Source organism: Leptopilina boulardi, unplaced genomic scaffold (genome assembly GCF_019393585.1).
Source record: "Leptopilina boulardi isolate dan_hultmark-lab unplaced genomic scaffold, ZJU_Lbou_2.1 LbouV2_211, whole genome shotgun sequence".
Taxonomy (NCBI): Eukaryota; Metazoa; Arthropoda; class Insecta; order Hymenoptera; family Figitidae; genus Leptopilina; species Leptopilina boulardi.
In genome coordinates, this window is record NW_026137765.1 from 1,976,022 (window position 1) to 1,986,606 (window position 10,585).

Consider the following 10,585-nt stretch of genomic DNA (forward strand, 5'->3'; position numbering starts at 1 on the left):
TAATCGACTGGTTTGCTCATGAATGTCACTTAAAAAAGTAAATTGTTTGTACGTGAATAAACAACGCGAATAGTCCCAAAAAAAATCATCTTATGGACTAAATATTAAGATAAAAAAAAATAAAGTCCATGTAACCCATCCCCCTAATAAAAAAAAAAAAAAAACGTGTGAATCATTTTAACGATAACAATCTCTTAACATCCATGCAGTGATGAAACTGTTCAACATTCTGTTAATAAAGGTTTATCATCGATAAAAATAATTTTTTCTCGTATATTTTTATACCTCCCTATTCAAATTTCATTGAAAATTAAAAAAAAAAAAAGGAAAATATTATTACAAGTAATATATTTCGTTTCTTTAAAAATTCTATTAATATTACATTATTCTAGACACATGTAAATGAAGAATAAGAAGAAAAAAAAGAAGGCTACATGTGTTAGTCTTGCAATTAATTATAATTTAAAGTTACAAACTTTTTTTTTTATCAACACTCAAATATTGATGACGCGTGATAATTTTTGAACTCTGTTAAGTAACAAATCGCCCTGTTTCACCATTGCCTGGTACTGCCAATTTTTACTGTCAGGTCTATTGGTTTCAACAATACCGCCAACTCGATCAACTTTACAATGTAGTCGACCTGCTGCGATGAAACGCGAAAGTTCCCTATAAAAATGCAAATTATGTTTTATTATTCTATGAAAAAAAAAAAAAACATAAATCTTCTCCAAAACAATTTTCAAAAATTAAATAATGACCAGTTAAACATTTCAAATAGAAAATTAAACATAAGCATAAAAAAATTCAGATAATTAAAATATTTTTTTAAAAATTACTTACTGATCAACGTATTCGATCTTAACTCCAAAAGCATCTGACATATATTGCAAAGTTAATGATCTGTACGATTCCAAAAGTTGCGTGTATGCAAGAATTCGCATTTCCCTAACGTAATAGCGATAGTGTGGAAATACTAAATAATCTCTGCGTAATAAACTTTCCACATGAGCTATTGAAAAAAATAAATAATTAATTTCTACAATAAAAAAAAAAAAAAAAGAATTCATCAACTTACCGAGATTTTTAAAGAAATCGGCATAATGACAATTGTAGAGGGAGAAAAGATATTCTTTAACATCTGGATTACTATGAAGAACTTCGAGAATTTCAGAACCTTTGATAATTTTATCTCGTAATTCGTTACGCGGTAAACTTATCATGCTCATATAAACGGTGTATCTTACGAATGTATTATAATCCATAAGTTCATAACTCGTAAAGGTACTAATTGTATCCAAAAAGAAATTTGCAGCTTGCTTAAAATCACGAACGGCAATGCAATAAGTTCCTTGATATACTTTTAATCTATTTCTTCTATCCCAATCTCCGCCTTCTTCTATTAAACTGTAAAATATATTTTTTTTTTGTTATCTTTTTTTACACATAAAATTCAATTAGTTTTAATTTAAATTACCTCTCAGCCTTTTCGATGTTTCTCGTAATATGATCATGATCCAAATAGAATAATCCAATTCTTATATTATGAAAAACAATGTCCAATCTATGACCTAAAGATACTGTTTTGTCGTAAGTTTTTCTAAAGGCAGATATTGCACCTTCCTTGTCACCAATTCGACACAAATGTTCAGATTTCTTTAGATTTGCTTCACGAACCTCCATTTCGCCTAAATTTTTTTCTGCATCTTCAATAACACCATCGAGCTCTTTTAATTGCTCCTCATTCCGAGTTTTCATTTTTGACAGTAATGCCACGTTAACAGGCCAATTTAAATCCCTACATACATCTTCATAAAAGGGTGCCATATCTAATAAACAGATTAATTAAATACTATTTTTTTTAAAATGAATAGTAACAATAAAGAAAAAAAAAGATAGAAAAAGTATTTTAATTGATAATAGATGACCTTTTTAAATTGTTAAAAAAGAAAAAAAAATTAAATGACATTCAAAATAATATCCTTGAAAGATTTACCCTTCTTTAGTCAACATAACCTTAAATGTTGTAACACTTTCATAACCTCTTTATTAACAATATTGTCCTTTTAGACAAAAATTTAATAAATTACTTTCAATTAAAATTCTCTAATTTTAAAATTCATGGGAATTAAATGTAAAACTTAAATATTATAAAGAATTAGATAAAAAATGCAATCTCACTGTCGGCTTTGATGGCATCAAGGAGTTTAGTTTTCAAAGTTGTGTCATTCTTATGTTCCGGTAAACTGAGTAAAAACTTAATTTGCGCTAATTCCAAATTTGGATTCTTTTCCAAACCCTCTTCCTCGAGATTTTCCAAAGGCATTTTGAAAAAAGAAAAAAAATTTTAACACTGTTAAATTGCTATTAAACAATAAACGTGATGAACGTCAGTTTTGTAGTTTCTTAAATTGACACATGGTGCGCTTTTTGCAAACTTAATACGCACGCGCATTAAATGTCAAATTCTAAAAATAACTTGCGGCTTGCGGTAAAATTTTATTATAACAAAAAAAGAACTTGACGAGGGTAAATTGCTGTGAGTATAATTATTATTGTAATTATTCTAAAACATAATCTAGAATTATTATAAAGTATATATATATATATATATATATATTATTTAAATACAGGGACAAGTTATAATAAATATTTGGATTGAACTTTACAGCTGATTACCGCATTACGTGTCATCATCCAAAAATAAAACATTGTTATTGAAGACAAATTTTTTTTTAATTGTATGAATTTAAATTTCGAATATGGATAAAATAAAAGATAATTCAAGTGGAGAACTGAAATTACCACCACTTCGAAGTTTGGATGAATTTATTTTAGATGGTGCACGTTTTCAAATACCAAACATTAAAGACCTTGACAAATGGGGCAATCGAGTTGTTAATAATCTTCTTTATTATCAAACAAATTATTTCTTTCTATCAATAATCATTTTCCTCATTGTTGGGTAAGTGTTTCATCAACAATCATTTTTTTTTTGTATTGGTATATTAATATGTAAACAAATGAAATGAATTTGCATTTTGTTTCTAAGAAAAATATTTTTATGATACAATTTATATTAATTACATTTAGATATAACTTAAATATTACTCATGCTATTTGTCATACTTGTCACTATATCAACAAATCTCAAATGTCTATAATGATATTGCTTCTAAAAAAAATTGTATGAAATTACAATACTTTTTTTCTTTTTGGTTATACTTGAAAACTATTGACACTTATCTATTGTTTTAATTAACTATAGGTTATCATTAAAAGTAAATTGTTACTTTATAGTTTGAAAAATTTACCTTCTATCAATAAATGATTCTTATTTTGTAAAGAAAAAAAAATACTTTCAAACTAAAGCAAATAAATGTCGATACATTTTAGAAATAAAATATAATGTGAATATATTTTTAATATTTTTAATTAATGGGATTTTTGTTCTTATTTTATGGCTAAATGAAATTAAATTTAGTACTTCAAAGGAGAAAATATTCTGAATAATTTTCTTTTATGCAGATTAATTCATCCTGGGAGAATGTTAGTCGGTATGATAGCAATGGGAGTAATAGTATCCATTTTTACGTATACGTCAGCAGAAGGAAGAGCTATACATAACTTTAAAAAACAATATCCAGTTGCTGGTATTGCTGTTATTCTCTTAGGAGGCTGTTTTATTACTTACACTTTAGGTTCTTTACTTGTCTTCTTAACTGGTATATTGATGCCTTTTTGCGGTAAGAATCAAGAGTGATTAGTATTTCTTAATTACTTAATTAATTTAAAAGTATTATAACTTTTTTTTCAAATTAGTAACACTTTGATCTAAATATAAAACACCTATTAATTTTAGAATGTTAAGAAAATCGTAAAAATAAATTTTCTTTACAGTGATCTTCACTCATGCCTCCTTAAGGTTACGAAATATTAAAAATAAGGTTGTCAATAAATTAGAGAGCATCGGTTTAAAACGAACCCCAATGGGACTTTTTTTGGAACAACTTGGTATGGAACCAGAACTATTTGATTAAATTTATCATAAAATATCTTGCAACATCATAATATTTAATCAGAATGAAGAGAATTTAAAAAATATTTTTCGTTTTTTTTTTAAATTAACTTCTCTCATTCAAAATATTTTTTTTTCTTATATAAATAGAATTGTCTGCTATAGAGAACAAAAAATTATTGCTTCTGCTTTTTATGTGATAGAAAAAACTTATCCCATTAGTTTAAATTGACAACAAATAATTTACTCATTAATTTATATTATAAAATTTTTGAAAATGTTTTAAAAAAACATTCTTTAATAGTAATAGTTAATAATTAATGTATTATAATATATATATATATTCTAAATACTAAAAAAAAAGTCAATAGAAATATATTTAAAGTAAATACTCAAAGGAGTAATTTTTGATCTATAAAATAGTTTAATTTCTTTGTCTTTAATTTAACTTTTTAATTTAAAGATTTTGTTAATTATCGTTAATTCGTATTTTGTAATACGAGACTATATGTAAATCAACACTTTTTTTACATATTCGTTTTGTTGTATGACAGTATTTTTTATAATCGAATCATCATTATTTATAATTCAATAATATACAGAAATATATTTGACGAAATATGTTATAATAATATAGTATATACAGATCAACATTAATATTTATTAAAATACAGATGAGCTATTTAGAAAAAAAAACTTCATAAATTATGTTCCATAAAATACGTTTTACGTGCGTTTATTAATAATGTACGATATTAAAATTTCCATATGGAATAAATTAACCTATTGAAGAATTATTATTTTTTATTTATTATATTAGTTTTGTACTTTTAATGTATATTTTTCCCCTTTTAATTATATGTAATTAAATTTTTTTTAAACATTCATTGCTGCTTTAAATACATTATTTTAAAACTACATTTAATTTAATAAAATCAAATTTAATTACATTAATTTATTTTAATAGTTTAAAATTTTTAAATGAATTTTTCTCATTAGTTATTAAATTCAACTTTTCAATATTAATTAATTTTTTTTTTTTAATTTCTTTTTGGTTCAACTTGTAGAGAATATCACTGGTATGGCAATTCGGGCACAAACATCTATCATGCAAAGTGCACCAAACTAACGCTTCAAGCAACATCATTTTTATAAAATGCAAATGGAATGTTTTATGTTAATCATGACGTATATAATTTTTCTACGCATAAAGCAAATAGTGAAAGATTTGATAAAATCGAAATCAAGGAATTTTTTCCTTTGTAAATTAATTGTTAATATCATGAGTACAGTCGACGTGACAAAAAAAAATTGTATATTTTTTTATAATAACTTTTAAAGAAACAGAAAAAAAATTGAACTGGACGCTTTAACAACAGTTTAGGAGTTTGAAAAATACAAAGAATTTTAAATGATATATTTTATAATATTTATTAACATAAAATTTTACAATTACAATGTCTGAGTACATTTTCAGGTGAAATAAATCCTTTCTATAAATTTTATAAACCTAATTTATTACTTTCCTATTACTAATAATTTAAGTTTTCTTTTTATTCATTCAATCGTTGTTGTTCAATCGCAATGCTTGACAAATTTTTACACAATATAAGACGCAGGAAATTGTTGCTTAAAGTTATAAAATTATATATTAATAATAATAATTATGCAATGAAGAGAATTTGACATTCACAAGCAGAGAGTCAAACATAAATTAGAACAATAAACTAAATATTAAAAATATAATATTATGCTTAATTTTTTATCATATAAATTAACATATTTTATTATTATATATATATATATATCACTATGTGGAAAAAAATTGTAACTAAAAAATATCAGCACTTCCTATTTAAAATAATTTTTTTTTTAAACTAATATACAAAAGTACTATTATTGTTTTCTTATGTTTTTTTTTAAATTACTATTAAGATAAAAAAGAAATTGTAAACAAAATTGTTTTTGACAAATAATTAAAATTAAAAAATTTACAATTTTATTATAATTTTCAGTACAAAACACAAGAGTAAAGAAATTTCGATTCTAAAAATTACAAAATAAACTTATTTCAAAAAAATAATAATGATTAATCTTCATCTTTTTAAAATCTCACTATACTTTACTTATAAATACTGTGTTTGAAGGAAATAAAATAGAATCCGCGAGACGTAAATCAAGAGACAGATCTTCAATTACAGTCCTTGGAAATGGTATTAAGAATGTGTATTCTCCAATTGAATAACCAATATCTTGCATTTTTTTCAAAAAATCCTACGTAAAATGAGAAAAATTTATATTTACAGCTAAAATAATATTATCATAAAACAAACTATTAATCTTTTTATTATACATTTTTTTCAAATTAGTTATTTGTGAAAAATTTTCTTTTTAAAGTAATAATAGCTAATTGTTTATTGACTTACTTCAATTTTTTCACTGGCATTCATTGAAATAGTCTCCTTTGAACCATTTGGAAGCCGCAAACATAGTCGCAAAGAAGGTGCATTTTTGTCTATAACTAAAATTAAATAATTTTTAAAATTATAAAAAATCCGTCAACTATTTTTTAAAATTCTGTTTAATCCTTATGACAAATTTATCATTTCTTTTTTTTTCAACTAACCTGATTCAGATTTACACGCAACGTCCTGTTCCTTACTCAATGTTTCATCCTGATTCGAAAAAACAAAATAATTTATTATTATTATTATAAATAACCAATGATTTAATTTTTAATCAATAATTTGAAAAGTGATTTAAACCTTTTCTTGCGTTCCAAGACAACTTGATTTAGCATCCAATTCGTCTATTCGTGAACGTTTGCTTAAAATAGTAGGACTGTGATCACCATCAATAATTCCTGAAATTTAATATATTTTTTTTTTTAAATAATAAATTAAAATTTGGATTTTTATTTTACATGCTTATTTTGAGACTAACCTAAACTTCGTCCCTCTAGTTTCCTCATTTTTTTTATACCAGACGAATTACTCTATAATCAAAATATTGATTAGGTTTTTATATTTAAAAAAAAAAATATAAATTCTATTGGTTTTTAATAAAGAATTTATCAATGCAAAAAATGTTGAATAATAAAAAATTTGCATTCAAATTAATTTGAAAATAATACTTACACTGATTGATGAATCAGATACCAAATTTCGTTTCATTGATGAATCTGAAGAATTTTTCCAATCATCAGAAACTGATGGTTCTTGTGGTGCACATTCAGGTGATGCATGAGTACTTAACATATCATTTAAACCCGATGTCAAACTATCTACAGTAATTTGATTATATATTCTCATACATTCTCCAGTTCTTGGATCAATCACTCCTAAATATGGATATCCCATGACATTATAAAAATCATTGTAACGCTTTCCTTCAGATGTATTCGATAAAACCTAAATATAAAGTTTTCTTATTATAACATGCTACATTCGTATTTCTCGATATGCTTTGAATTTTAAGAAAACAAAAAGTTATAGTATATTGCAAATAATAAAAAAAAAATAGCTAACCTGCCAGAGGACAAAATGATCTTTGATCATTTCACGAATTTGAGCGTTTGGCCATACATCACGATTTAATATTTGACATGCGAATTCTTGTGGATTTTGTACATTGACAAGTAACCAGCGATTCATCGATTTTGCATATTCTCTCGCTTCCAAGAATGTACCAAGAAATAATATCTCGCAAGGAGGACGAAATAAATCCTCCAAACGTCTTGTTTTACGTTGCATATTTTTTCTTGTACCACTTGCTTTACGTGTCATTTCCTCCTCTTGTCTTTCTAAATAAGTAAAAAAAATAAATATAATTATATTTAGCTTGAAAGAAAACAAACTCTGAAAATTACTTACGTGTTTCGACATTAAAATCTCTGAATCTGTCAAAAACACTATTCGAAGATCTTGGAAATGAACAACCAATTTCTGGTGGTACAAGAACCTCTTGCGTTGGTAAAATAGGTGGACGTACAGAAGGTTCAGGATCTGGTGGAGGAGGAAGAGGAGCGGCTGCTGGACCACCACCCTCAAATAATAATGTTATTGCAGTATCAACATTGCCCTCAGCTAATGCTAAATATTGTGATGCAATCGCTTCACTTTCACCTGATAATTAAAATAATTTTTCAATAAAAGTTATTTATCAGCAAAATATCATTTAAACAGATAAGACATTTATTTGTTTTCTGTTGACAATTTATAGAGGAAAATATAACCTCAAAATTTTTGTTACTCTTTTTATAATTAAGAATTTTGATTCATACCTGTAACTTCAATGAATTTTTCCACTAAGCTGCGATCCATTATTGATTTAATTTAAATTTCAATGCTATTTGAAAATTAAGGAAGACACATTAAAAGAGCAGAAAACTATATATATATATATTAGCAAAACTACTTGTCAGAATTTAACGAACGCAACGCCATTTCTATCAACTAAAAAAATTGAAGACTCGAACACATTGAAAATTGTTACGTATGTTACAGCGCTGCCAAAACAATATTTTTAAACATTAATTTTAAAAATAAATAAATAATCTTAAAATGTAAGATTATTTAAATAAAATTTTTTTAATATTATAAGAAATTCAAAGAAAAAAAGAAATTACGTATATTAAAAATACATTATAAAAAAGGGACAATTTTTATTTTTTAATATTGAGAACTACAAAATTTAAACAATAATCTTATATTTATTGAAACAGTACATAGACAGCGATAGAATCTACTTTTTTTTTTCTTCTTTGTGTACAATAAAAATCGTAATGGAAATAATTTTTTTAACCATATAACAATTATTGTTCTGAAAGATAAATTTTAAGAAATATTTGAATAATCCTGACTACACTGCTTGATGAATAGAAATTTAATGAGCTGCTGGTGATTCCTTAATTTGCTGTTCTATATATTCAGGTTGGAATTCAGGGGTATGTGGCCAAATTAATGGTTTATCTTTAGTACACACATTGATATCAGGAAAAGCTTCTATTAATTCTTCCATAGTCATATTTTCAGCTGGCAATCGTTTATTGATCACATCAATTTCTTGATTACATTGTGCTATAATCTGATCAGCTTTTCTTATAAACTCCTCAACTTGACTAGCCTACAACAAAAAAATTTATTAGCATAGTGTTGAGTTGACGTTAAAAAAAAATTTATATATATAACAATAAACAAAAATTATAAAACAATTATTTTTCGTACTATATCTTTTTCTTGGGCATCCAAAACTTTAGTATAGTTATCAGCGGGGAAAGGTATTTTCATTGATTCATAATGCTTTTGAAATGTATCGACCATGCCAGGAACAGCAATTAATTTCTTATAGTGTGCCCAATCAATTTTTGGAGCTGATTCAGGATATTCTTGAACTCTGTAAAAATAAAGAAAAAAATATATTAGTCAGGTTTGTAGATTAATTTTGTCTATTATATAAAATTTCAATTTTATTTAATAGAGAAATAAATATTACAAAAAAAAGAAGAAAGAAATCAATGTCAGTAAAGTCACAGTGACATTGTATGAACATTTTTTTTTTTTTTTTTTTCAAGGAAAAATTTTCATAAAATCAAATTGTCTTTCCAGCAGTGTTTAAAAAATTATAAACTTTTTTTATTAAAATTTTTTTAACGTGAAATTAAATTATTTATAATATTGAAAATTTATCAAATGAATAGTTTATTATGTAACAGAATATGGGGATACATACTTTCGTAAATACTGATCCGACTTTGTTTTAAAAGCAGCTAACACATTTTTTTCACTTTCTGGAATTCTCTCCGCAATAGCTGCCCAATTTATTGCTTTTAGAGCTCGTCGAGACATTTTTATTCACGATAAATAGAGACCGAAAAAAAATGGATACAATTTGTAAGGTTATAACAAAATGACCAGGAGGAGGAAACTCCAATATTCAGTGTTACCAAAATAAAAAATTATCACAATACGGGAATATTGAAATATTTACGAAATTAATTTGCGCATTTGATGTATTTAAAGTAATTTGTGAAATTATAATAAGTAAAGTCAACTTTTGAGATAATAGTTTGTTTACAAGTAATATTACAATTAAAAGAAAATGTGAGAAAAAGGTTTTTTTTTAATAAATTATATTTCGTAATTTACCGCCACAAATGTGGCGCCCTCACATGTGGTTCATAAAGGCAGTTTCACATTTTTTTCTACTTGACGTAATTATACGTATCTGTACGCAGAGGGCGCTACATAAGCGTCAAATTTAAAACATAAATAAAAAGTTAGTTTGGAAAATTTAAATATTTATAGGTCTTTTCCGTTACAAAGGTGTTACAAATGTGTAAAAAAATGTCAATTCACAGTTTATAGTTAATGGTAGGAGAAATATGTACTGATATAAAACTACATTGTGTACCGCGGTAAAAGCGCAGCATCCCTGCATACATACATGTGTGATAACATATATGTATATTCAAATAAACGGTGGGAGCGGCAAAAGGCAAAATTAGTTCTGCTGAGCAACACTGGCGCAAAGTGGCGTTGCATTTTGTTTCCACCGATTAACTTGAAG

At 25.3% G+C, this 10,585-nt stretch overlaps 4 protein-coding genes across 5 annotated transcripts; 1 reads left to right on the forward strand and 3 right to left on the reverse strand.

Annotated features, from left to right (window-relative positions):
* Positions 1 to 331: 331 nt before the first annotated feature.
* LOC127278757 (26S proteasome non-ATPase regulatory subunit 6) lies at positions 332 to 2,355 on the reverse strand. The gene is made up of 5 exons (XM_051300604.1): positions 2,182 to 2,355; positions 1,478 to 1,829; positions 1,079 to 1,407; positions 844 to 1,012; positions 332 to 669 (listed from the first exon to the last, which is right to left on the reverse strand). The coding sequence occupies exons 1-5, from the start codon at positions 2,324 to 2,326 to the stop codon at positions 495 to 497; spliced, it is 1,170 nt and encodes a 389-aa protein (XP_051156561.1). The 5' UTR covers positions 2,327 to 2,355; the 3' UTR covers positions 332 to 494.
* A 48-nt stretch (positions 2,356 to 2,403) lies between these two features.
* On the forward strand, positions 2,404 to 5,435 carry LOC127278758 (PRA1 family protein 3). 2 transcript variants are annotated; one of them, XM_051300605.1, is made up of 5 exons: positions 2,404 to 2,539; positions 2,672 to 2,965; positions 3,529 to 3,746; positions 3,901 to 4,014; positions 5,086 to 5,435. In XM_051300605.1, the coding sequence occupies exons 2-5, from the start codon at positions 2,763 to 2,765 to the stop codon at positions 5,145 to 5,147; spliced, it is 597 nt and encodes a 198-aa protein (XP_051156562.1). In that variant the 5' UTR covers positions 2,404 to 2,539; positions 2,672 to 2,762; the 3' UTR covers positions 5,148 to 5,435. The 2 variants fall into 2 exon arrangements, with proteins under 2 accessions (XP_051156562.1, XP_051156563.1); XM_051300606.1 differs by having other exon boundaries at positions 2,449 to 2,539; positions 2,634 to 2,965.
* Positions 5,436 to 5,994: 559 nt separating this feature from the next.
* Positions 5,995 to 8,481, reverse strand: LOC127278756 (UBX domain-containing protein 7). Its single transcript, XM_051300603.1, has 9 exons — positions 8,301 to 8,481; positions 7,891 to 8,142; positions 7,546 to 7,820; positions 7,156 to 7,428; positions 6,962 to 7,013; positions 6,784 to 6,881; positions 6,645 to 6,693; positions 6,445 to 6,539; positions 5,995 to 6,292 (listed from the first exon to the last, which is right to left on the reverse strand). Exons 1-9 carry the CDS (start codon positions 8,338 to 8,340, stop codon positions 6,134 to 6,136), a joined length of 1,293 nt encoding a protein of 430 aa, XP_051156560.1. The 5' UTR covers positions 8,341 to 8,481; the 3' UTR covers positions 5,995 to 6,133.
* A 228-nt stretch (positions 8,482 to 8,709) lies between these two features.
* On the reverse strand, positions 8,710 to 9,951 carry LOC127278826 (ATP synthase subunit d, mitochondrial-like). Its single transcript, XM_051300737.1, has 3 exons — positions 9,749 to 9,951; positions 9,244 to 9,412; positions 8,710 to 9,142 (listed from the first exon to the last, which is right to left on the reverse strand). Exons 1-3 carry the CDS (start codon positions 9,862 to 9,864, stop codon positions 8,903 to 8,905), a joined length of 525 nt encoding a protein of 174 aa, XP_051156694.1. The 5' UTR covers positions 9,865 to 9,951; the 3' UTR covers positions 8,710 to 8,902.
* Between the last annotated feature and the right edge of the window lie 634 nt (positions 9,952 to 10,585).